Source organism: Paroedura picta, chromosome 1 (assembly GCF_049243985.1).
Source record: "Paroedura picta isolate Pp20150507F chromosome 1, Ppicta_v3.0, whole genome shotgun sequence".
In the NCBI taxonomy this organism is placed as follows: domain Eukaryota; kingdom Metazoa; phylum Chordata; class Lepidosauria; order Squamata; family Gekkonidae; genus Paroedura; species Paroedura picta.
This window is the reverse complement of record NC_135369.1, coordinates 52,340,636-52,368,551: the sequence shown is the minus strand read 5'-3', so window position 1 is coordinate 52,368,551 and position 27,916 is coordinate 52,340,636. Positions and strand designations below refer to the sequence as shown.

General features: G+C 43.6%; 1 protein-coding gene across 4 annotated transcripts in view; it reads right to left on the bottom strand.

The window, feature by feature from the left end:
• TRERF1 (transcriptional regulating factor 1) overlaps positions 1-27,916 on the bottom strand; it is a 95,766-nt gene that overhangs the window by 15,871 nt on the left and 51,979 nt on the right. For 2 of the 4 annotated variants that reach the window (XM_077338066.1, XM_077338076.1), the window contains exons 2-8: positions 15,130-16,727; positions 14,075-14,124; positions 9,276-9,432; positions 8,401-8,649; positions 6,321-6,687; positions 4,726-4,792; positions 566-705 (exon numbers count right to left, since the gene is read on the bottom strand). In XM_077338066.1, coding sequence (XP_077194181.1) covers positions 566-705; positions 4,726-4,792; positions 6,321-6,687; positions 8,401-8,649; positions 9,276-9,432; positions 14,075-14,124; positions 15,130-16,485 — 2,386 coding nt within the window. In that variant the 5' untranslated portion in view covers positions 16,486-16,727. The remainder of the gene's footprint in view (positions 1-565; positions 706-4,725; positions 4,793-6,320; positions 6,688-8,400; positions 8,650-9,275; positions 9,433-14,074; positions 14,125-15,129; positions 16,728-27,916) is intronic. The other 2 variants (XM_077338085.1, XM_077338093.1) reach the window with 2 other exon arrangements.

Sequence of the window (27,916 nt, the reverse complement as noted above, 5' to 3'; positions counted from 1 at the left end):
GCAGCAATAATCATAAAGACAACGGTTATTATGGGATGTGATACTACAGAGAGAGAGAATTTATATAATGAAGCAGTAACTTTCATACTTTTAATTTATTTATTTTGAGATTTTTATGCTGCCCTTCCCCAAGGGCTCAGGGCAGCTTGCAACATGCCATGCAATAAAAGAGTTAAAATATTCAAATTATTTAAAGCTAATTTACATTAAAAATCCAGGAGCTCCCCACCTTCTCTCTAGTGGGAGAGAGGGGGAATAAAGGGCTGCGATGTTATCTATGTGGCTGAACGAATGCTGCTGTCTGCATAGGGAGGCCAGTTGTTGTTATTCTGTGGGACTCAACCATAGGCCTGGTGGATCAGCTCTATCAGTTCCGCCAGGCAGAGAAAGCACAGTTCAACTTTAACTGAAGCCAGTTTAATTTTTCTAGGGCCCTGGATCTTGTGCCCGAAGAACAATATCCTGGATGAAATGCATCATTTATTGTGATGCATTTAGATACAAATAACTCAGGCATTTATCATTTAGAGATTAAGAACTCCTTTCCAAAGACAAAACACAATACCTCTTTGTTGGAAAGCATCATTTTCCAGTTCTGGCCATGGTTTCCATACTAAAGTTGCCTTGTGATCCTCCTTCCCTACTGAGGTTATGTCTTTAAGTTCTGGGATATCAGCCTGGAATCTTGATCCAATGTTGATACAACTGAGAACAAAGAAAGATACAGCTGGAAAGGATGCACGCAAGCCCAAAGCAGATGGAGTAATATGACAGGAGAATGGGGGACAGAAGGTAGAGAGAAGAATAGAAAGCAAGAAGCTTCTCAAAATGGAGTGTGTCCTGGTACTTTGAAATAAGTTGTTTTGTTTTTAGTAAACTCACTTGAATCTTACTTTATGTGGTGAAGGAAACAACTTAGCCCACATGGTGTTCTTCCTCCCCACTGTGAGTGCAGGGGTGTTCCAGGTAAGAGATGTCTAACTTTCCCAGAGCACTTTCTGTTCTCTTGGTTGAACATTAAAATGCTCAACTGACAGCACAGGACGCTGATTTTCAGATGTGTCCTTACACCCTTAGGTATGTAAAAATATCAATAGCTTGATGAGTTACCATTAGGAACTTGGGAACTTTGTGGTGCATGCAAATGCCATGTGCATGCCTAAGCAGAGTTATGTCTTTCTAAACTGATGGACTCAGCATGCCCAGAAGAATGCAACTCTGCTTAGGATAGCACTGTTAGACGCAAAACTACACTCAATATTGTACTTCAGTTGTTTCAAGAGGTGAGCCCTACCCCTAGTACTGAGGCAAATAAACCTTGACCCTGAAATTGTTTCTTGCTGCTGGACAGTTATCAGACAGAGCTCCTCCATATTTCTTAGGTGTTTTAGAACCACTTAACACCTGTAACAGGAAGTGGTAGAGAGCTCAGATTTGGATTGTCTGGTTCCTGGTATGGACCCACACACCAATTCTGCTCATTGCATCAATTGTGACTTGCTTTCCTGTCCCTGATGGGTGATACACACTTCTGCAGATTATTCCCAAGTCTCCCCTTGCCACCTCAACCATGTGAAATGATCTGTCCTAAGAGGCTGAAAAGGTGCCTTCACTGTTAGTTTTCAGGAAGGTTTGTAAAGCAGTGATTTTCCACGGGCTGATCTCTCTTTCTTTGGCATCGTTCTTCCTTCCCGCCCAATGATTTAATTGTTGCTTTTATGCTTCTGTGTGCACTTTAGCTCAGGTTTTAATAACTGTAGAATGGTTTTGTTGGTTTTAATGGTATCTAAGATGTGATTTTATTGTATATGTTTTAATTTGTTAGCTGTGTTAGTGGCCCTTATGAGAACAGAAAAGTAGGATACCAATTTTGCAAATTAAAAATGAATATATCTCCTACTAGTCTTTAGGAGGTTTTTTTTTTTGGGGGGGGGAGTTTTTGCCTTATCTAGTCTGTGGCTTCCAGAGTTGCTGTGCTGATATACTAACAATTATTATCTGCTGGCATGTGTTGGTTCCTTAATTTCATTAAGAAATCCATTTCAGGACTGCTTATTAGCTGCCTTGAGATTTGCAGAAAGGAAAGGCACAAACATTTCAAATAAATAATTGGAATTTCTTGGATGGAAAGGCGAGGAAACAAGTTGTTTTAAGTATCCAACTTCTCTACTGCCCAAGGAATCTATTAATTGGCATTTTGTGTATATAAAACAGATGCAAGTCAGTCTCATTCTAAGTAGGCATGGATCTTGAAGTAGAAAGGATCCTGAAAGATGGTGGGCAGCAGGCCATGGCCCGGAAGATGAAGGCAGAGTCAAAGGGGAAGGAGTCAGAAGGAAAAGAATATTTCATTCTCAGGTAGTAGGGCATGCCACTGTATGACCATTCTGGTTACGCAGTGATGACAGTTTAATCTCACGCCTCCTCTTTTTTTGGGGGGGGGGGGGGAGGGGTGATACCATTAAGGTTTTAAATGACTGTCAAACAATAAATTGTCAGAGGTTTTCACAGTGTGTTTTCCAGGCTGTGTGGCCATGGTCTGATAGTTCTTTAGTCCCTGGCATTTTGCCAGTAATTGCGGCTGGAATCTTCAGAGAAGGATGGGAAAGTGGCATGGAGAGATTCCCCTCTTGCCATGTTCTACCTCTGAAAATACCAAACAAAGCTCCTGGGACTAAAACCACCAGCTCAAGGCCACACAGCTAAGGAAACCCACAACACTCAGAATGTCAAACAGTTATTTTTGTGTATAACATCTATCTAGTTATCATCGTGTGTACTTGCCATAAAAAGCAACAAAACTCAGTGACAAAAAGCAAAACAAAACAATAACCCAATCCATCTCAAAATAACCAGTTAAGACAAAAGAGAGTACTTCCAGCTGTCCAGCTACAGAACTGTATATATTCAACTCTGCTGCACAACATGAAACACAAGAAAGGAATTGCCCTCTACAAAACTAGGAGTACCTGCTTTAATAAAGGTAAAGTGCGCTGTTACAACCAATGCATGGTGATCTCACCTCATGGGGTTTTCAAAGAAAGACATGAACAGAGGTAGTTTGCCATTGTCTTCCTCTGCAAAGTCTTCCTTTGAATGGAGTCTCCCATTCAAGTACTGACACAGTTTAGCTTCTGCGCTCTTAGAAGATCCTTCAGACTATTAGGGTTGCTGCATCTGCTTTAATAGTCATGGCAAAATAAGGGTGCAATCCTAAGAAGTTTTATTCAGATGTAAGGCTCATGTCATACAATAAGGCTTAATCCTAGGAAAGTGTCCTCAGGACACCCACTTCAGTAATGAATTCTTAGTTTACTTTAACACTATGCCATGAAGGTGCATAAAAAAAGGGAGTGAACACTTGAAAAACAGGACTTTATTTATTTATCTGGTTTTATATCACCTCTCTCAGCAACTGCCATCTCAGGGTGCTGAACACATGACCAGCATCAAATACTATAAAAGTTCATAACGATTAAGTAATTTCAGTGATTAATGATTAAAAGAGCAGTTCATAATTTGAATCTATAGATTTTCAGCAGCCTATCACTTCAGAGTCTCTTTTAATGGCAAAAACTTTGTCATCAGGTAACTTGAAGAGCTGTATGTTTGTGTGACCAGTTTCTTCTTGTTTCAGAATAACAGAAAAAAAATAGGAGGCTCTTTTACCTTTTTAATTGCTGTATTTATAACTGTGTATGTATACTGCCCTGAGCTGGTCTCAGAGGGCCAGCCTAGAAATCTTACTATTATTATTCAATAATACTAAATAATAATGTATAATAATATTAAACAATAATAGTTTAGGAAGATATTATCTGCTGCTATGTCCTCAACCAAATGCCTGGTGGAAGAGCTCCATCCTGCAGGCCCTGCAGAACTCAGCGGGCTCTGACAGGGTGCTAGTTTCCTCTGGGAGTTCATTCTACTAAATCAAACACCGTTGTGTGGTCAAGCAGCACTAGCAGTGCTGACCCACCTGGGTCCAGCTGTCTGCAGAAGTCATCCATCAGAGTGAGCAGACTACACTCTGAGGCCAGGTAAGAAGCTATGGTCCATGGCTGCCTGTTCAATTACCTTGTCCATAAGCTCAAGATGCGAAACAGGGCCAGTAGCTGGCAAGGTCCTGCAGGTCCAGAGATGGTTTTTTCAATAAGGGATGAACCACTGGCTCCTTCAGAACCCTATCCCCTGGAAACACCCCCATAGAGAGGGTAATTGTAATAATTATCTGAGCATCCACAAGATTTAAGGAGCACCAAAGAAAACTGTGAACTTTTGATTACACTGTGCAACAAAACAGAGGTGAGACTCTTAAAGTGTTCACTAAAGCTAAGGAAATGCTTCATTGCTTTTAGAATGCAAAAGGTTCTTGTCACAGTTTGTCACAGAATTATTTCATCCAAGGCCACACTTTCCACACAAGCTATGGCACTTCAGATGCACAATTAAAGTGCCAAGTTACCATGACACCTCTTCCTGAAACCCAAAAACCATCAGGAGCAGCCTCCAAAGCAGCACAAACAAATGAAGCTGGAAAATACACTCAAGGAAGTTCTGACGCACACTCAGGAGTGTTGGACAGATACACATGCAGAGGAATGTCTGGACTCTAGCCACTGTTAATGCCTATAAAATCACATTCTAAGAGTAAATAAAGAAGTATCAGCTGGACTTCACTGCATCCTGAGTAATGTGTATATTAAACAAGATGGTAATCCTTACGGTTCTACATCAATGGTTTGTTCTCCAGGCCCTGGGGTCACGGGGACATTGCTTCCATCAACACTATCTGAAAGAAAAAAAGTAACATTTAAGTAGATGTTCCCTTCAGTAACACATCCTTGTTCACTTTCCACTTCTTTCTTGTATCCCCTTACAGAAAAAAAAATGTGGGAAGGGACCATAACTGGTGAAATCCATGCTTTGCACGTGGCCAGTTTCTGGCATCTCAATTTAAAATGATCTCAGACAATAAGTCTGGGAAAGACCACAGCTTAAGAAGCCAGAGAGGGCTAGAATTTTAAGGCATACAAGGATGTCCTTTTGCTGTTTGTTTGTTTTTTAATACCGGAAGATTGCCTATACACATAATACCCAGGATTTCCTGATATTTTCCTCTTCACAAGTATACTAGTTACGTATGGAGTAAGGGGAGAAATAATGGCATCATACAGCCTGATCTCATCATATTTTGGAATTGAAGCAATACCTGCCCTAGTCAAGATTTGGATGGGAGACTTCCTAGGAAGACTACAAAGGAAGGTGATGGCAAATGACCTCTGCTTCTCATCTACCTTGAAAACCCTTGCTGGGGTTGCCGTATGTCGGCTACGATTGATGGCACTTTAAACACACACACACATGTAGCAAGGCATGGGCATTATAATATGCTGACAGGACAGATCAATGTATTTGGATAACTGCAGAGACTACTCTACTGCTTTAAATTAGGCAGCATGACAGACTAGAGAGGTGCAGCCAGAGTAAATAACAGCATTAGATGCAGCTGATGGACAGAGGTCTGAATCAGTACAAGGCAGAGTTGTATAAATCCAACCAGTTGCTTCTCCATGCACCAACAGGGTTTTAATGGGGGTCTATTGGGTTTTTATACGGACAAGTTGTAAACCGCCACGAGCCTGTCTGGGACTGGTGAGTAATGAGCCTAATAAATAAATATATAATAAACAAGGAAGGCAACAACATGTGATGAGCACACATAAAAAAAACAAGGCATGAACAATAAAAAAACATAAAATGCCATATAGAAACACAGAGCAGGAAAGGACCTTGAGAGTCATCTAGTCTAAACCCTTGCACAATGCAGGAAATTCATAACTACCTCCCTCTTACTCCTGAAGTCTCCCCTGCTCTACACCCAAAGGAAGGTACCTCCCTTTTGCCCCAGCAGCCTCAAACGCTGGCCACCTCACCAGAAAGCCAGGAGAGTAGGAGTCCCACCCCCTGTCTGGCCTCATTCAGGAGGCTGTTACAGACACACAGGGTACCCATTGAAAGACTTGAGCCAGGCCTTTTGGGTACAAACAGAACACAGTGCTGGAAAGAGTAAAGGCACAACACATGTGTATGAAGTACAACAGTCTTTCCAGAGTGTGGGCCCTGTGTCATGAAAGGCTTTAAAGCTGAGAAGAAACTTCTGCCTTCTGACGGAACTTAATACAGAAACACAGTGAGAAGCAGCGACCAAAGATCTAAACATTCCCTAAGCCATTCTAACTGACCAAGCAACAGATCGCAATGACAAAAATAATGTCTATAAGATCTACCATGCTTATAAGAGGACACAGAATACTTACTGGATCGGCAGAGAAGCACCCGGGGAGTGGGTGTCAGAGGAGTGAGTGGTAGTTGGGGGTGGGATACCCCGTGAGAGGAGGTGATAACACTGCTGAAGAGACCAGATCCTTGACGTATTGGGCTGAGCATTGGAGGGGGGGTGTAAGGCGGGAGCTTATGAGTCCTATCAAGGTGGTCACCTAGGATGCGAGGAGAGCGGAGCTGGCTTTGGTACAGGGTAGCGCCTGAATGCATGATGCTGAAGTTGAAGGAAGGAGGTGGGATGAAAAGTGGCTCGGGTCTATGGCGGTATTTCCTCTTGTCTTGTGAAGATCTGAAGGTCTCGTCAGAGTTGTTCATGTTTTGGTGGTTTTTCCTACTGGGATCCTGAATGGAAGATTTCAGCATTAAAGCAATTTTAGTCATAATGTCTTAGATTACATACTTGTTACACCAGCATACCCCATACCAACTAACAAGCTTCTGAAAAACAGGTATAGCCTTGTTTTCAGAAAGTAAATAATTTGGGGTATCTTTTCTGTAGTTCCTTCCCAACCAATCCCCCCCTCCCTCCCTTCCTCCCTCCCTCGTTTTTTTTACAGGGGCACAGTTATTTTCACAGCAACCAAATGAGGTAGATGTTTGGGTAACAGTGAATTTACCAAGGATCACCTTGTTGTAAAATTCAGAGTTTGGTGGAGGTTTAAACTGCCACTCCCTAGCAACAAGAACAGCATTAAATTTTGGTACCCTTTCAGGAAAAGCAGCCAGTGCTGTTTCCAAGAAGAGCACTTGTATCTTAACAAACACTAATATTCAAATACTTGACAAATGAAACATTCCAAATTGGGTAAAATGATCACAATGGGGTAGACCATAACACCACAAGGAACAATCTCATCACCTGATAGGTGGGAACCATTAAGTGAAGAATGTATATGAGCAAACTAACCCTTGGTGAAACGGAGTGCAACACTGCCAGATGGCTTTGCTCACCTTCATTGTGATGACACCTGAAGGGTACTTTTGACATAGATCCAGGCATTATAGCCTGAAAAGGGGACTTATCTGGCAGTACGAAGCTGGATTGGCATGCTTTAAATGGACCAGTCAAACAGTGTCCACCAATCATTGGTATCTGCTGACATACACTTGGACCCTAAGGCCTTTTTCTGTTATTAGTCATTTAATCATTTAAACTAGCTGTGGAAGATTAGTCATTTAATCTAGCTGTGGAAGCAGTCCTCTGCTGTGGACTGTATTAGGCACTGCTGAGCTTATTGAAATGTACTGGTCTTGCATGAGCAGAGGTGCCCAACTCTGGAGGAATCTGCTCCCAGCAGAATGCTGCCTCCACAACTGATGAAGAGGAATGCAAGCAGAAAACTGGCTTAGGACCCATCCTTTATCCGAACAGGAACACTGGCCATCATTGTGATGTTTATTACTTGCCTACATACTTTCCTGTTACTCCCCCATGGATTTCTCATGAAAAATGAGACTGCATTTGCCTGCTTGGCTCATGTTCTTCTCCACACTGACAGTCTGGATAGCCCATGAGGTAGAAAGGAGATTCACACGGGGTACAAAGAAATGGGAGGTTGCAGAAATAATGCTGGGGCTGTGACACTTGCCAAGACTTACGACTCCATCATTAAAATATGGCCACGGTTTACACATAGGGAAAACAAGGAAGGAGGCTGCAGGGGCTAGGTACATCTTTCACAGTATCTATTACACTGTATTATTCCTTATGAAATTAGTGGATATAGCTTATTTACTTAAGGCAGAAAATAGTGGGGAGGCGGAAGTGTATTTCTCTCTAATTTCTCAAGGAGAAAATGAACTGATTTTAAGAAGCAACAGTAAAACAAACAAGCACAAATAAACAGGTGACATTGGCAGGCAATAAATCCCTTTGTTTCTGTTTATAGTCTGCTTAGAAATAACCAGGCATTTAAAAAAAATACAATGCCTTTACATGACCGGTAAGTATGACCTGGACGATTCGGCATTTCCAAAGAAAATAAGACGCACGTTAAAAGTGCAAAGGGATTTATCAGGTGCCCTTGGCATAGTTAGTGGCAAGAGAACACTCACAGAAGCTGCGCACGGGCTGGCCGCTCTAGGGGAACGCAGTGGCGAGTAAGTCATCCTCACAAGAACAGGCATCTCATCATCTGAGACAGGCTTATCTTTGACTGTGGCACTGCTGTCAGTGGCCTGCCAGTTGGGATCGGGCGACAGGAGCTTTACAGGGACAGACACAGGCATGACGATGGGCACAAGGCTATCCACCTCGGAAGGCGGCTGTGGCGGCAGCTGCTCTGACGGGTTGTCTCCTTCCTCCTGCGCAGACAATTAAAGGCTTTCAGCCTCAACCACAGATGGCCCCTGGTGTATAGAATATTAAAGGTGGCACAAACAACAAAGAGTCTTCTGGTTCTTTAAAGAGTAACACAATTACTGTGGCAGATACTTTGGTAAACTGGAGCTCACTTTTTTCAGTGAAAACATTAAATATGTCAGTCTCTGTGGTTTTTGCTGCAAGAGACTAAACATCTCTTCTGCTGTGGTGAACATCATGTAAAAAGGTACTTCCATCCTGGGCAAAAATGCCTCCAGATAAACAAGACGTCTTCCCACGGCAGAGCAAACAATACTATCGGATTTAGAGCAGAGTTGTTTTCTTTTTAAAGACCAGATAATAAGGGTCCACACAAGCATGTTCAGAGCAAGGAACCTCTTTCACCTGAAGGCCAGCGAAAAAACTTAAGTAAAACTCTTAGGTCAAGATATCATCTCTCCACTGAAGGGAGAATTAGCACACTTGAAACAAAGCTAGAAAAAGACATTACTTTGACAACCGCAAGGTCAGCTCAGGAATTATGGCACACTGTTTTAAATAGCAAAGCAAAGCAAGCAGCATACTTCAGCAGGAAATGTTGACAGCCAAGTATCAAAAAAGTTCCAACCTGTTTGAAGATGGGAGATGCCCGTACCCCTCCATGAGACCTCATGTGGCCATTTAGGGCAGGTAAACTCTTAAACTCCTTCAAGCATATGGTGCACATTAGTTTATTCTTTGTTTCAGATCTCTCTGTACATGTTTCCTGACTATGACCAGTGGTACTGTAAGAGACAGCAAATGAAGAAGATATTATTTTAATAAAAATGCTCAAAGTAACATTGTAATGCTGCTATAAATAACAGAACACAGCAACGAATTACAGTCTCTCTCAGTGGCTAATTTTGTTACCATTTTTTATTTTTTTAAGAAAGTACAGAAAAAGAAAAAAGGTTAGTTATAAAAGTATAAATTATTACAGTCTCCATCACAAATAAATTATATATATGTGTGTCAGATCTACTTGTTCACATAATTCAAATAAAAGTCCCAGTGTGCATAAAATTCTTTTGGTGGCCTTCTATTCACCAAATTAGTCAGTCTGGCCATCTTGATAAACTCTTCAATTTTATCCAACCATGTGACCATTCCTGGTTGGTCTTGTTGCTTCCAATTTCTGGCAATTACTGATCTTGCTGAAACCATGGCATGGTAAAAAAAATTATCTGGCACTGATCGGTAAATTTTCAGGGGGAAAGCTTAATAACATAAATTTAGAATACAGGAGAGACTTAATTTTAAATTTTTTTCCAACATGCTATGAATTTCTATCCAATTTTTAAAAACTTTATCACAGGACCACCACGTATGATAAAAATAACCAATAGTGTTGTAATATCTCCAACATTTCCCATCATATTGACTCGACATCCTATTAATTCTGTTAGGAATTACATACCATCTATAAAACATTTTGTACAAGTTTGCTCTTAATAATTGGCATTTTGTAAGATTTACATTTTTACACTACACTTGTTCCCACTTTTCTCTCATTCTCTCTCTAATTCTAATGCATTTGAATGCAGCAAATTAATTCCGTCATCTATTTTCCCCTGTATGTGTTGAATAGGGATGGGCACAAACTGGTTCACAACCCTATATTTGTTGTGAATTTGGCCAGTTCCTCCCCCCCGGCTCGGAGAATGAGCCTCCCCTGAACATTTCACAGACTTTTGGCCTGTTGAGTTTTGGGCCATTTAACTTTCCATTTCCCTTCCCCCTCCAAAAGAAGGGAAGTAAAACCGGGGGGGGGGGGGGGAATGATGGCTGGCAGCCATTTCAGACTTACAATGGAAATGCAGGTACAACCCACAATCAGGCTAAAACAGCTGCAAGCCATTTCAGTGATTGATTTAATTTCTTCCTGCTTCCAAGTAGGAAACAGCAAAGTGGATCACTAAACTGGCTGCTAGCCCTTTAAACTTCACAGCCTGACAAATCTACTTGTCAGCTGTGTGGGCTGGCAGCCATTTAAAACCTCTGTTTCGCTACCCACTCTTTTAAACACAGAGACATGAAATAGAGGATTTCAAATGGCCGGCAGCCATTCAGCCTCACAGCTGACAAGTGCACCCCTCTCCATAAAGGTAAAACAAATGCAAGTATTTCAGAGATTGATTTTGCTTCCTCCCACTTTCCTTTAAAACCCTCTATTTCATTTCTCTCCGTTTGTAAGGTGGAATGCAAAACAGAGATATTTTAAATGCCTGTCAGCCCTTTAAACTTCACAGCTGATAGGTAGATCAGTCAAGTTATGAGGTTTAAAGCGATGGCAACCATTTTAACGAAATCATTCACTGAAATGGTTTTCATTTTAGCCTTACAGCAGGGCAGGTGCACCTGTCTACTGTGCAGTCCCATTTGTTTCCCCAAAACAGACCAGCCCAAACCAACTTATTTGTTTCACAGCTTCTGATTCAGTTTGAAGAGAACTGGAATTTGCCATCCCTACTGTTGAACACGTCGCTTTAAAATCAAGTGTAATCTGATGTGTAGAAGACAACTTGTTTTTTATACCCTGCTTTTCACTATCCAAAGGAGTCTCAGAGCTACTTATAATAGTCTTCCCTTTCCTCTCCCCACAACAGACAACCTGTGAGGTAGGTGGGGCTGAGAGAGCTCTGGCAGGTCTGCTCTATGAGAATAACTAGCCCAAGGTCACCCAGCTGGCTGTATGTGGAGGAGTGGGAACTCAAACTCTGCTCGCCAGATTAGAAACTTTAACTACTTTTAACCACTATACCAAACTAGTATAACAATCTGAAGTTGTGGGTCCAAAGTCCACTTATCCAGCAATATGCTGTAGTGAAATAATTTTTCAGGTGATTCTGTTTTGAACCAAGAACTCAGTTATAAGCCATGTGTCAGCCACAAAGTACCTGAATACAGGGCTACTCTGTGCTTTTAAACAAGCCCAGACATCAACATTCAAAAAGCTGCAACTTCACATTAACTGTGGATAAGATAGTCATATTTCATCTATGAATGTATCCTTGAAAGTACATATGCAATATTTCTGGGAATTAGCATGATCTAAATATCTACATTGTCTTACACAGAAATCTTTCTACTATGCATTTTTAGTTGTTTAGTTGTTAAAACCTTGTTTTACGAAGCAATTCACTCATTTCCAAAGATTCCATTCCCACCCACACCCCACCCCACCTTTCCACCTTGTATTTTTCTGGGACTTTTTCTTCCCAGGCCTTTACATGTTTATTTTTTCTCAAAGGCATAGGCCCTTCCTACTCCCCACTAGCAAAATACTAGCAAAGAAGATTTATCACAGGTTTTGCAAAGAATGATAGGGCTATTAAGCGATTTACAGTGCAGTCTTAAGCAGCTTCACACTTCTAAATCTACTGAAGTCAATGGGGTAGGTGGTGTAACGGTGCCCAGGATTGCACACTTAAGAACCATTCATGTGCAATGGCCCTGCTCTGCTTAGAACGTTTCCCAAGCTATTGCTCTGTCTTTAAAATGAGTGGCCAGCACGACAATATCATGAACAATAGAACAATATACCACTGCCCGAACAGGAGGGCTTCCTAAGAGAGTGCACTTGATCAATTTTTTATACATTTATGTAAAGCTTTTGTGTTATATGTTCTTTCTGAATCTGGATTTCCTGGGAAGTGCACACCATCTGTTCACTACTGAACAAGCATCAAGACCACTGGCAACATGGTCAAGGGTTTGTATGAAGGACTTCTGCTGAAAGGATCTGGATCAAACATGTCCCAGTGGAAAAATAAAGGTGGTAGAAGTCATCAGTATATTGCTATCCAGATAATACTGGTTCACTGTGAAGATGTGGCATAACCTCTTCTGTTGACAGCAGCAATTCTGTCTTGCCATAGAAAAGATCTTGCAGCTATCAAACTGAGAAGCACCCAGCAGTGATTCTTCCTAAAATCTATAACCCATATCTATAATGGGACTGTCTGTGTCATGAAACTCCATGCTGTGGCTGGCTGAAAGGTTTAATAAGTAAGTGGATGGGCCAGCCAGGAAAAGTAGTTGACACATCCAGAGTTGTAGCAAGTCTGATGAACACAACAGCCTTGGCTAACTAGAAAGAGAAAATTAAGAATAGTGCCTAGCAACCCTAGTTTAGACCCTGGAAACCTACCGGATGTTACTTGAGAAGACAAGATCCCTCATTTCCTGCTGGAACCAAGACAAGGGGAAACCGGGTTCTAGAAATGACACCTAGTCATTGTTTCTTTGATCAGTCCTTAGTCCACTAGCACTACCAAGGAGTCTAATTTCCACCCAATGATGTCCAGTGTCTATCTTCACTGTCAACTTGGGAGGCAAGAGAGATCTGATACTTTACCCCAAGGATATCAGATGAGTAAAAACAAAGGATAAATAATCCCACCCCCAAGTAACACATGCTATAATCAGTACCTAAACTCTAATCTGCAAGAAGTGACAGCAATAATTGAGTGTTTTTCCCTGAGGTTCACTGGTAAAATTTAAATTGGCTCCAGGATGTGGGGATTAACTTAGTCATTCTGGCTGTGGTCCTGTAATTTATGGATCCACAAGTGTTTCCCCTACAAATGGCAGATGTCTTTATGTGGCCGCACAGAACCAACAGCAAGACAAACAGAGAGAGGGATGTTTAAGAAATCTTCCCCATGTAATTTTTCTTCTTGGATGGTGGTATTCTAAATTGATCTTGTTCCTATAATAGCACCAACACATTGGTGATCTGCAATATTCTCCCTTCTGGATTTTCAGACTTTGTGTACGAGTGCTGCATACATTGTTTACCGTCTTTTCCCCTCACCTCTATCCTGTACGATTTATCTTGTTTTTGCTGCACTTTTCTTTAATTTTGCTAATCCAGTCTGTGAATTGCTTATGCAGTGCCATACTGTTATTGGGTTTGTTTGCATTGTTTTTAAATTGTCTTAGCAAGGAACAGGGAAATAAACTGAATAACCATATCAATAAAATAAATACACTCATCTGTTATAATACCGTGGCAATAAACCCCCGAGTCAGTGAAAAGATTAGACAAAGAGAAACAGCCAAGAGATAGAAGTGTGATGGCAAAATACTGAAGACAAAAGACTGAAATGTTCTAACCCCAAAGAGCTTCACTTTGGGCCTGCAAAAAAGGGACTGAGCAGACAAAATGTTTCCTTCACTGTTCAACTGAGGCAATGGCCACTAAATGTATCGGGGCAGCAGGTGAGGATGGAGCACCAAAGTTCTAGAAGTTTCAGCTATTTGGCCTGTTCATAGGCAGATCCTTATGTCGAACTGCAGAGACTGGACTATAGTCCAGTCCTTGCTGGACTATTTCTTTAAAAGAATGGATTAGAACACATCTGTAGTTCACTGTAAATATACCTTTGTTCAGGTGATACTGATTCAAGTGTGCTCTCGGATTGCTGGACCTGCTGTTACAGAGAGAAAGGAGAAACATTGGTATGTCAGCCTGTTGCAGAATTATCTGTCTACAAACATATACATAATAGTTCCAATTACTCTCTCTCTCACAGCCGTACATCATACCAAAAACCCCAGAACACAAGGATGGGACAATGCAGATAGGCAACTCATCAGCTCCCACGCTCTGCCACTGAATTCTAGCAGGCAAAGTAAGCGGACTTCTGTCCAGGACACAGCAAACCTTTCCTCTCTTCCTGAACACTGGTTTACCACTGCATGGAGCATGTGGGAGAAAAACTAAATGGTTGTGCTTCAGGTCAATGTGCTGAGAAAGAAGCATTGTGGCGATGTATCCCTGTCTCCCCACACGCAGTACTTTAGAGCTACATTGCAACCGCCCCACGGAGTGTCTGCAACGTACCGGCCTGCCTTCCACACACACAATAGGTCATAACTACAGGCAACTAATGTTACCTATTTTATACATTTGGAGGGTAGCAGAAGTACACCCTACCAACTGCTGGGTAGTCAACTGATTAACATTTATGAGGAAGCATCAGCTTCAATCATTGGCAAGAAAGGGCCATACTTCATAAGAAGGAGGCAGGCAGCTGGCCAGTTTTTACTTCATCTATTCCAGAACTTATGCCTTATTCACTGATGCAAGAGAGTGAGATGGTCATGGCATGATAAGAGTCCTGAAGTGGCAGAACGGACTGTACCGCTTCAGATGGCGAGGGATGTACATTACTTTACACATGCACAAAAAACCCTCCATGAAAACAGAAAGCTAGCACAGTAGAAAGATAGGCACTATAGCCCACATTTACGCACCAAGATAGCTCTTGACTTGCAAGGAATTTTTAAACATGGCGGTCCCTCCCCCCCAAAAATGTAAACTCTTATAATTCTCCAGTTGCAGACAAATAATACCATCTTACCATCTCATTCTCCTACAGATGCGAACAAGCTGTCAGCTAGAAAACAGTTCAGCGCACCAATTATTTGCATACCTGAGTCCACGCTGCATTGGGAGACAACGGCTGGGCTCTTTCGCTATTCATGTGGATGTTCACTGGAGGTATGAGAGATTGCTGGGGGACACCAATAGGATTCATGTCCTGCTCTGCCGGACTCTCTGTCCTCTCTGCCCCGGGGAGCCCAAGATGTGAGTCCATCACGGCATGAGATTTGTTTTCACTCTGATAATGATTCTGCTGGCGGGTGTCTTCTGCAGACTGCTGCTGCTGCTGCAATAAACTTTGTGGGTACAAGTGCCTGAATGACTGTTGCTGATCTGGATAGAAGTACTGAGGTACTGTTCCCAGCTGTATAAGCTGCACGGAAGAACCCCGGTCCTGAGAGTACTGGTGAGCCTCGTGCAGAGTCTTTGGTTCGGGATCTCTATGATAGGGAGGAAGTTGCATTTGCTGCTGCTGTTGATGCTGTAACTGTTGCATCATAGACTGTATTGGATAATACTGAGCCGTGGGCACTGGGCACTGTCGCTGTTGTTGCTGCTGCTGCTGCATTTCATGTATTAGAAGCCTGTGCTGCCCTTGGTGGGGCTGTTGCTGCAGATAGTATTGATCCTGCTGCAACTGCTGCGGTAGCAGCTGCTGAGAGTGCAGCTGTGGCAAGTGGGCCTGTCCTTGGTGCACCACAGGGTGCATTGCCATGTGACCTAAGTGTTGCTGGTCGTCGTAATACAGTGGTTGTTGGTGCTGCATGAGGTGCATTTGCTGCTTTTGCTGCGCACTTGCAAAACCCGGGTGAACTTGCTGTGGCATCTGTTGATATCTATGCACAGGCTGTTGCTCAGCAGCAGGCTTCTGAGACAACAATTGCCGCAGCGCACTGTCGCTGGCGTTCTCCATCCCTGACGGCTGAGCCTGTACAATCTGGGACACATTGTTGACTTGGATTCTCAAGTTCTGGTTGGCAAAGACTTGGGTGAAGGAATCTAATTTATGCAAAACTCCACTGGTGATTTTCTGTGACCTGACCTCACTGGCCGGGGGACACAGATGGTCATATCCATCAGTGACCTCCCCTTGCGCTGCTGAGCTCCACATCACGTTCTGATTGGTCCTTACTGGGATGTGGTTACCAGAACTCAAATGGGCCCAACTTGTTTGCCTTGGAGAATCCATCAACCCAAGTGTTTTGGAGCCAATATTCAAAGCTATGTTTTCTCTTGTATCATGGGGAAATGAGGGAGAGAGGGGAGAATCCTGAGATGCATCCATGGCTGACACTCCATAGCTGTGGTTTAAAGGCGCAAGAGAATTTAGGTGCTGCTGCTGGTAATATAAACTTTCACTGTTGTTAATGACATGGTTCGCTTTGTACATCTGCTGATCCCCCATTTTCAGCACCTTTCTTCTGATCAAAAACCATTTAAAATAAAGCCAAGAACAGTAATCCCTGAGAGGTATTGAACATGCAAAACTGAACCTTGTGAAGTTATTTAATTTTTCTGCTGGTCCCCTTGCACTACAGAAATAAATTCTTTAGAGACAGTCATTACACTTTGAGGAGTGGGGTGTTTTGTGTCTTCATTAAAAAGGCTTGAGTGAACATAATAGTACACTTAGTATGCTCTGGGGACCTGCGAAGTAAAAGGAAAACAGAATGAATGCTCTGAATAGCAATTCCCTTTACAATAATCATATTAGAATCTAGTCTCAATTTACTTGTCTAAATCTCTGCTATCATACCATAGAGGGCTTAACCACACATCATGTAATAACCCACAGGGTAGCAGTTGCTGTGTTTTTTAAAGTCACTTTGGGAAGAGGAAATGTGGAATGAAGATTACGCAGGACAGCGGAAATTTTCAACACTACACCTGCCCACCATTTCTCCGCTCGAAATCCCAATCCAAAATGGCTTCCCTGCCCCCACAGGATTACAAATATGTGCGTGTTCTCTCACAGGCTCAACATTTTTTAAAACTGAGTTACTTCTCAGCCTGCACAACAGATATATTTTACCAGCTGGTGACACTCCATGCCCAGTCATTAGCCAAATCAGCAAATGGCTATTCTTAGACCCAATAATAATCCCAACACCTATAAAAGCAGTAGTGCAAATGTTCCCAATCCTGAAAGAAAAATTACCACGGATTGCTTCAGTTGTCCCACAGGCTGAAGCCCAGGGTCACCAAGAAGGGCTACCTTCATACCTTCCACTGGGGAAATTCAATCTTTTTTGTTCTGAAGGGAAACTGAGGCAAAGGCACGGGTCAGAAGCATAACAGCGCTTCACAGTACAATAGCTGTGGAGGAGCCGGGGGGGGGGGGGCTATTCCAGCACCAATTCGGCAAAATCAATTATAGTACAATTCTACAGTGTTAACATCTTTCTAAGCTTACTGACTTCAATGGGTGCATCATATATTACTACTTGGGAGAGTGTACTTCTGTTTAGGATTGCACTGTTAACAGTGCAATTCTAAACCTATTTACTCAGAAATAAAGAAGAAGCGCAATTTGAATAGCAGCCTCTGTGAATCAGTTAATTCAGACGGGTACACCTGCTTGCCATGAAATGTTTTGGGGTTTCTATTAAATCTTCAGCCTGTAGCAGTGTACAGGTCAAACATCCAAAAAGTATTCAAAGGCTCAATTGGGATTAGTCATCATCAGTGATACGGGCTTTCTAAAAAAATATTAATTGTAAATCTTTCCAATGATCCACATTAGAGTGTGATTTAGTTTTCAAAAATGGCCTAATCACCACCTCTTTCAAACTCTCCAGGAATGTCCATGTAGTCAGGGGCAGGTTAATATCCACCAGATCCTTCCAAAGTGTCATAGCAAAGGTCCTCAGCGATCCACTCTCTAACCAGCTTCCTGGATGCCATACTGACCCACTTACAGGAGCATATGTGCTTCCCACGGAGGAAAAAGACCTGGTAAATATATGAGCAGGATTTGCAGCATTCATGGGCTTCCCCAGTGTCATGGGGGTTGCTGACTGCAATCACATTGCCTTCATTGCCCCCTGGGAGGAGCTGCAGGTTCACTGAAACCACCATAATTTCTACAGCCTAAAAGTGCAGGTATCATATGACTACCAGGACATTTTATGCATCGTGCTAATTTCTGAATAATCTAGGCTCAACCAGCTGTGGATGTTTAGCCAAAGGACAAGGGCTGTCTCCTGAATCAGCAGCACGGGGGAGGGGGGCATGGACACAGGGTGCCTCAGCCAATTGGTGCACAATGGTATCAAGAGGGTCCTGGATGCCCTTCAGATCTGTTTCTGGGGTCCCCCAGCCCCAAGAAATAAGTGTCTAAAGAACCATAATTCAACCAGATGCCTCCTTCTGCCATCTAGCATACCCTGTCCCCCAACATAGCTGTTTTCCCAAGGAGATGTTTGGACTCTCTGCCACCTCTGCATGAACTGTTGTCTGGGGGAACAGAGGGATGTGTTGTTGCCTAATCCAGTGGTCCCCAACCTTTCTGAGGCAGGGCAGCGGCCCGCACGAATGCGCCATGCGTGGCCAAAACCGCGCATGTGCAGCACTTTTTGCGCATGTGTGCATGCGCGATTTCGGTTATGCATGGCGCATTCGCGCATGCACAGCCTGTGCATGCACAATGCGCGGGCACGGCCCTGATTTCCTCTCCCCGCCCTCCCGCAGTAAGAAGCTTCCCGGGCCGCAAGCTTGCTGCCTGGGAAATTTTTTACTGCGGGGGGGCGGGGAGAGGGAGCCGCGGCACGGCGCCATGGCCTTCGCGGCCCGGCACCGGGCCGCCGCCTGCAGGTTGGGGACCACTGGCCTAATCTATCCCTACATTTGTGTTCCAGTGAACCTCTGTTATAAGCAGAATGCCCATTGGCACTTACCGTGAAGGGTACTTCTCCCTGGGTTCTAGGACTCCATCCTTGATGGGTGGTTCTCACCGCTGGTGCTAGGGAGGCAGGCCTTAAATTTACTTCCTCTTCCTGTCTCCCTGGTAGAACCGCCCTCATCTTCAGTTGTGATCCTTCCAAAGCTCAGAGAAACAATACTCCAAACTACCGTAACCATAACTCTCTGTAATAATTTTTCTTTTCTTTCTTTCTTTTTTTAATAATAAGAACATGAAATAGTGGAAGAGGAAGCAGAAAAAACAGTTCCGAACAACTAAATTCCAATATTCCCCCTTTTCCTGTCCCATAATGACTATAACTGGACTAAATTTCAGACGACGTCCAGGGAGGGCTGGATGGAGTCCTAGAACCCAGGGAGAAGTACCCTTCACGGTAAGTGCCAATGGGCATTCTCCCCTGGTTCTAGGACTCCATCCTTGATGGGATATGCAAGAGCTTACTTTGTACCGGGCGGGATTGTGTCGTCTGAATCTAAGCCTTGTAAAAGAACACTTCTGCCAAAGGCAGCCTCCGCTGCACTGTAATCACTAAGCTTATATGGCTAAATTTTTGTCCTCAGTTTTTTAAACTTAAACTGTCCGATGCATCTTGACTATCTTTGTATAGCCTCCTAATCTGCTTTATGCCAATAAACGTATTGTATTGTATTGAATACTAAGCTTATAGTGCCTAATAAAGGTGGAAATTGAAGACCAGGTAGCCGCCTTGCAGATCTGTTCTACAGAGGCAGAATTTATCATGGCAGCATTTGTTGCAGCCCCCCTAACTGAATGCGCTGTAATGCCAGAGGGCACAGGCCTACCCAATGAACTGTATGTTTCAGCAATACAATCCCTGAGACACGTTCCAATAGCCACAGTAGACATCCTTTCCCCTTTATTAGGCGGAGAAATGCTTATGAACATTGACTCTGATCTCCTAAATGGCTCCGTACGTATAAGGAATGCCTTGAGGGCCCTTCGTACATCTAATCTATGCCACAAAACTTCTTTAGGATGTTTAGGGTCAGGAAAGAATGTAGGCAAATTGATTTCCCGCATCCTGTGGAATCTAGATTCCACCTTGGGCCTAAATATAGGATCTGTCCACAAAACCACCTTATCTTTGTAGAACACCCAAAGATCTTTCCTAATGGATAAAGCTCCTAATTCTGAAATTCGTCTAGCAAACGTTACTGCAACTAAGAAAATAACCTTGAGTCGCAAATGTCTCAATGAAATATCCTGTAAAGGTTCAAAAGGTTGTCTCAGCAACGCTGATAGTACCACACTCAGGCTTCAAGTTGGGAAATGATGCACGGCTGGGGGAGAAACTACCGTGGCTCCCCTCAGAAACCTAGTAAAGTGAGGATGCTTGGCTAAGGGAAACCCTTGAACCTTCGGAATAACTGTCGCCAAGGCTGCCACCTGTCTACGTAATGTGGATGGTTTCAAACCCTTATCCAATCCTTGTAAAAATTCCAAGATGACCCATAACCCAGTCTTTAAAGGGTCCTGTTTTTTTTTTTTGTTTGTTTGTTTGTTTTTTTTTTGTCTGCACCACCTGACAAATACCTTCCAAGAATAGTTATATATCCTAACAGTAGAAGGTTTTCTGGCCGCCAGTATGGTGCTAGTCACCTTTTCACTAAGGCTGCATTTTAGCAGAGCTGACCGTTCAGTCTCCGCGCGGTCAGCTGTAGCCAGCCTGGCTCGTAATGCCAAACTGGCCCCTGTGTCAAGAGATCTGGTATTACCGGTAATGACAGGTGTTTCCCCACCGCTAGACGCAGGATTGTTGCGAACCATGGTCTGCGTGGCCAATAAGGAGCCACCAGGATTACCTGTGCCCCTTGCTGTCTGACCCTTCTGAGTACCTTGGGAATGATTGGGACTGGAGGAAATGCCATTGAGCCGTCAGGGCATCTATCTGTTCTGCTCTGAGTTGAGCAAACCTGGTGAAAAACCGAGGTAAGAGCGCATTCTCCTGACTGGCAAATAGATCTACCACTGGATTGCCAAAGTGATCCACAATCATTTTGAATACACCCCAATTCAAGGACCATTCTGCTTTGGAAATCTCCTGTCTACTGAGCCAGTCGGCCTGTACATTCAGGATCCCTTTGATATGTTCTGCTCTCAGGGACAGAAGAGTCTTCTCTGCCCATTGTAAAATCAGTGACGCTTCCTTGTGAATTGAGGGAGATTCCGTCCCCCCTTGCTTGTTTAAATAAGCCTTGGCTGCAACATTGTCCGTTCTTACCAGGACATGCTTTTGCTGTAATTTGATTTGGAAGTGTACCAAGGCCAGTCGAATTGCTCTGATTTCCAATAGGTTTATTGGAAATTCCCTCTCTTGTGCTGACCATTTCCCTAGAACATGCCTAGTCTCCAGAGTGGCTCCCCACCCCGACAGACCGGCATCTGTGAATAGGACTAATTCTTGTTCACGAAAAAGCGTCCCTGACCAAGATTCACCAGCTTCAGCCACCACAAGAGGCTGCTCCTTACGGCAGGAGTCAACCTGATTCTGATGTTTGACTTGGCTGTTATTTTCTCCTGAAATGGCCTTAGAAGGGACTGTAAAGGACGCAGGTGGAAATGCCCCCATTGTAATGCTTCCGTGTTTCTACCAGAACTCCCATGAGTTTTGCCAGTGTCATAAGTGAAGTTGATTTTTCTCGTATCACAGCCCCCACCAGATCTCTGGTCTTTTTGATCTTTTTGTTTGGCAAAACCAATTTTCCTTTTTTTTTTTTTTTTTTCTTTTTTTTTTCTGTGTTCAACAAAACTCCCAGATGCTCCAAAGCACTGGGTAGGAACCATGGAACTCTCTTCCAGATTGACTAGAAATCCTAATTCCTTCAGAGTGGTAATCACTCTCTCTGTGTGTGATGTTGATTCCTGAGCTGATGACGCTCGGATCAAGAGGTCGTCCGAAAATGATGTATTAACACGCCTGACTGGCGTAATGCCACAAATGGAATTGGACGCCAATCCCCGTTTGATTTTGGCACTGTAAACAGAATTTTCTCTGTTCCTCTGCAGGAACTATTTCTATTGCTCTTATGTTTAGTAGATGTTGGACTGCTTTTAGCAGAGCATCTCTCTTGAGCCGATTTGCGCTTAATGGGGACACCAGACACCTGTTGGGGTGAATTGCAAAAAATTCTATTTTGTAACCAACCTGAACTATCTCTGCAGCCCATTAGACGGACTGCGCTTCAACCATCTGTAAGGGAACAATGATAAACGACCCCCTACCGGAATCTCCCCGTCTTCTAGGGAGTCATGCTTTATTCTGGGAGGAGTCCCTGTCCGGCTTCTCCTGTCTGTTGAAGCCTTGTCTGCTATATCGGGAGTAACGTCCCCTACGAAGGGAATATCGACTATTCCCCCAGGATCCTCTCCTGTTCTCCCGAAATCTTGGTAGGGTGTTCTGTGATCTGAAAGAAAAGCCTTGAAACTTTCTATCATTACCACGTCTAACAAACTTTGGCATCATTTGCTTTTTATCTCGGGTTTCGATCAAAATTCTATTCAATGCATCCCCGAACAATTTATCTCCCTGAAAGGGGTAGGCAATAACAATGGATTTGGAATGATTGTCTGCAGGCCAGGCCCTCAGCCAAAGACCACGCCTAGCAGCTGCCAAGGACACAAGTCCCCTGGCTGCAAAAATAACTGCATCCAAAGTAGTATCTGCTAAATAACAAACTGCCTTTAACAGTCGTGATACACCTTCAGTAGACTTCTTGTCTGCTTCAGGAATTAATCTTACCAGCTTTCCAGTCCAGACTATCGAAGCCCTAGCCGTTATGGAAGCTGTGGACGAGGCTCTAATGGCCATAGCTACAGCCTCATGTGCCTTTTTGAGAGAAAAATCTCCTTTTTATCCATCTGGTCTCTAAGGTGACCCTCACCATTCTGAGAAACCAGACCCTGTGACTGCAAGGCCGTGACTGGTGCATCGACCAGAAATGTCTGTAAAACTCTTCCACATAGTCTGAGAGTTTGTACATTTTTTTTTTTTTTTATATATATATATATAAATGCCGGAAATTGCTTGTTAGCCATAGGTTTTTGCCATTCTGCCTTAATCTTTTTTTTTTTTTTTTTCAAAAAAAACTCAGGCATAGGAAACACCTTTTGTACGACCTCCACAGGAGGAAAAAATTCTTCCTTACCTTTCACTCTAGGCTTCATATCTTTTTCTGGCGGTGCCTCAGCTGCCTCTGGCTGAATAAGGGCTAAAGCCACAATACATTTCTGTAATAAGGGCTAAAGCCACAATACATTTCTGTAATAAATCTTGAAAATCCTCCTCTTTACAAAATCTCTGAGTTGACTCAGGTACCTGAATATCTTCCTCCATCGCCTGTGTCCCCTGTTCTTCATCCATCAAAAACTCACCTTCTGGATCGTTCACAGACGATCCTGAGGACATAGGTAAATTATAGCATATCTTTCTAGCCGCCTTGGTGGGAACGGACTGAGGAACCTGCTCATAGTGAACAGAATGCGATGGGGAATAATATTGAACAGGAGGATGCAGCATCCTAGGCAGTAAAGGTAAAGAAGGCACATTTAAAGCAGACCTCTGCTGATAAAACGAATTCATTTCGTTTCTTAACATACACTTCATAAAATTGAACATTTCAGAGGACATGCCAGCAGGCAGCCCTTCACTCACATTTGTAGGTCTGTCTCCAGAAGAAGTGCCAGGCCATGGGTGTCCCAGAGAGCCAACAGAGGTTTGGGATTCACCTTGTATTATAGAGCTCGTGCAGTCATTTTGGCATTCAGCCACTAGGGGGACTCCTTCCCCCACGTGCAACTCAGAGCTCGGCACATGGCTGCCCTCCAGGCCAAAGCTCCCTGCAGAGCTAATAATGACGCAGTCAGAATTGCCTCCGGAGCTTGTTTGTTTAGGCAGAACGCCTCTGCTAGCCCGTTCACACTTCTCTCCACGCAGCCTTTTGGCTGTTTTGCAAGTAGCCTTGCTAGGCTTATCGGGCTGCTGCTGGGCTGCCACGGTCAGTAAGGTTCCCGATGGAACGCAATCTGCCGGGCCCGTAGCTCCACCGGCAGCTCCATGCGTGCCTGGGAGATCAGACTCCAACAAATAATCATCTTGAAAAACACTTGTTGCCATTCTGAACAGTAAGTAAATTTCCTATTAATCTAACTTTAAACTCTAACCTGGTAACATTAACTATGAACTGGGAGGGAAAGATACAGAGGAAAAGAAGTAGAAGGATTTTAGTATAGAAATTCCAACTAACAGTCTTAATCTAGCTTCTATAAAAAAAAGGTGAAGAGCTAATGCTCACACAACCGCACTCCCTGCAGGCAGGAGAAAAACTGAAGATGAGGGCGGTTCTACCAGGGAGACAGGAAGAGGAAGTAAATTTAAGGCCTGCCTCCCTAGCACCAGCGGTGAGAACCACCCATCAAGGATGGAGTCCTAGAACCAGGGGAGAATGAGACCCAATCCTCTGTTTTACCAAACAGGGGTATATGTATCATGATTCAACCTCCATACCTGTCCCTTGACTATACCCCCAACACAAACAGCCACAGGTGTGGACACAGACTGAATTTTATTGTAGCACTGCAGGATCAACAGAGTAGGTAAGCACAACTGCTACTTCCACAAACCACAGTCCAATTGCTTATTTCTCTCCATATGCCCAAGGCTATTCAAATCATGTAGATACATTGAACAGATATCAGCACTGTGTCACAAGGGCCTTGTCCACAAAACTTTCCCATCTCTTCCCTCACATTATAGGTCTTAGGCCTCAGCCAACTTCAGTGGTTTATTAAAATCTTTCCCATCATTCCTTTCTCCAAATGACTCAACAGTCCTGAAGCTTATCCATTTGAAAGTCAAGCTGCTTAATGATTCATGTTGAGAAAAAGACCACTATTTAATGGAATAGTAATTTCCTCCCTTTTTATGGTCCACAGACTAACCAAAAAGGACTAAAATCAGAGTTGAATCCATTTATAGACAACAAGGAGGCGGTAAATACTCTGAAATAGATAACTCTTGCCATCAGAAGAATCATTGTAAGAACAGTGACAAACTTTGATTAAAAAGAGTTACAGCTCTATAATTGTGATTAAGCTGTGATGGACTGAGCAAAGGGGGAGAAAAAGGGTTTTTTAAATATCATCTCCACATTAAAATTTTACAGAAGATATTGCTCATTATCTCAGGAGAACCATTATGAAAATCAAAATAAAGGCTTTTTCAAAAGAAATCACTAATGCACAAAGCACTCCCTCTAATTAGCTCCTGAGCATTACATTTTTAAAAAACATAGCATTATTGTAAAACAGGATGAGTATATTAATTTATAACTAATTGCATTTGAGCAGTTTAGTGCAAGAGATTTTCTTGTGGCTGCAATTGTTCTCTGCAATTCTCTTCTGTAAACTTCTCCTATTATCTTTACGCCAAATTGCATCATTACTTTCCCCAACATACTTCATATAATCCTCACTGCACAGAGTGATACATTAAAAAGATAAATCTAGGGAACTATTCCCAAATGCTGGTACTAATAAAGGAGACATGCTCTAGGAATATACAGAAAAAGAGTTGGTTCTTATATGCCACTTTTCAATACCCAAAGGAGTCTCAAAGCAGCTTACAGTCACCTTCCCTTTCCTCTTCCCCCAACAGACACCCTGTGAGGTGGTGAGGCTGAGAGAGCCCTGATATTACTGCTCAGTCAGAACAGCTTTATCAGTACTGAGGCAAGCTCAAGGTCACCCAGCTGGTTGCATGTGGGGGACACATGATTCACATTTCAACACTGTGTATTATTTTAAAAAGAAAGCCCATCACCAGGTCTGATGATGCAATTTTTAATACACTCCCCTTAAAGCCAGCGTGGTGTGGTGGTTAGGGGAGGCAGACTCTGCTCTGGGGAACTGGTTTTGATTCCCCACCTCTATACATGAAGCCTACTTAGTGACCTTGGACCAGTCATTCAAAACTCTTGCAGCCCCATCTACTTCAAAAGGAGCCTGTTGTGGCTTTAGGTGGCTTTGAGACTCCTAAAGGTGGAGAAGTGTGGGGTATAAAAACCTACTCTTCTTCCTCTTATTCCCGTTTTATTAGATTAGAGATGTTACTGAAAACAAAATTGTACTTATGTATGGACAACTGCACTGAGCAAGCCTGCTATCAAAGTTTTTACAGCCAAAAGCCTCCAGGAGATCCTTTGCGCTGGTGTCAGAAACTTGTTCCCACTCAAGGAACATGTTCTCGCATAGCAGAGCCCCCACCCTTAGTACCTCTAGCACCACAGAAGCCAGAGCATGCAGCACAGCAGAAGGGAGAGTTGTGTGCCTGCACAGTTACAGGTAAGTGCGACTTTGTTTTCATCACTGATCTTCTGTGTAGCTAATAGCAAGCTACTCACCAAGCAGTAGGGTGTGCTCTCTCACTAGTACTACCTCCTACTTGAGGTTCTTACCTCACTTGCAGATCTAAAATATAGTGGCATGCAAATGAGTCTGCTGACAACCAAGTAGCAGCTTAACAGATCTCCATTAATGGTATTCCGTCAAAGACAGATGCCAAAGATGCTACAGCTCTAGTAGAATGGGCATGAATGTTTAGCAGGCACAACAACCTGGTCATACCATAGCATTCCCTAATGCAGTGGTCCCCAACCTTTCTGAGGCTGGGGACCGGCAGGGCATCGGACTGCGCCTGTGCGGACTGCGCCCGCTCATCGGGCCCGCTCATTGGGCCGCGCCCGCAGGCCGTGCCCCCAAGGGCCACAGCCGCGGGCCGTGCCCGCACGGGCCACACCCGCGCATCGGGCCCGCACGGCCCAGCCCTGATTCCCTCTCTCCTCCCCCCCCCCGCAGTAAGAAGCTTCCCGGGGACTACTGCCCTAATGGTTAAGACAATCCACCAGGACAAAATTTGAGAGGAAGCCCACTTCCCTCTCTTAGGACTAGCAAAGTATATAAACAGAGTTCTTTCAGTGCAGAACTCCAGGGTTCCTTTAAGGAAGTGGTCCCCAACCTCCGGGCCCTGGCCCGGTGCCGGGCTGCGAAGGCCATGGCACCGGGCCGCGGTTCCCTCTCCCCGCCCCCCCTACAGTAAAAAACTTCCCAGGCCGCAAGCTTGCGGCCCGGGAAGCTTCTTACTGCGGGAGGGCAAGGAGAGGAAATCAGGGCCGCACGCACGCATGCGCGACTGAAATCGCGCATGCGGTGCACTTTTGCGCATGTGCGCATGCACGAAAGTGCCGCGCATGTGCGATTTCGGCCGCGCATGATGCATTCACGCATGCGTGATGCGCGGCCCACAGGTGCGGCCCGCTGCCCTGCCGGTCCCCAGCCTCAGAAAGGTTGGGGACCACTGCTTTAAGGTAACATAATAAAGTGTTTAATATCTAGGGAGTTCAACAATCGCTTAATTTCAGAGTATGGTTCAACAAAAAATATGGGCAAAATAATATCCTGGAATAAGTGAAAACTGGAAACAACCTTAGGGAGAAAATAAGACAGGGCAAGAAAAAATTTAGTCTTTAAGGCACTATTAGACTCCTGACTGTGCTGCTTTCCTATTTGCAGGTAGTTTTTAAATAGAGCAAGGCCAGGTGTAGTGGTTAGGAGTGTGGACTCCTCCACATGCAACCAGCTGGGTGACTTTGGGCTCATCACAGCACTGATAAAGCTGTTCTGACCAAGCAGTAATATCAAGACTCTCTCAGCCTCACCTACCTCACAGGGTGTCTGTTGTGGGGAGAGGAAAGGGAAGATGACTGTAAGCCGCTTTGAGACTCCTTCAGGTAGAGAAAAGCAGCATATAAGAACCAACTCTTTTTCTTCTTCTTTCAGTGTTTTTGTACACTGTCTCAAGAGCCATATAATTCTGAGAATCTAAGGTATAAATATTTGA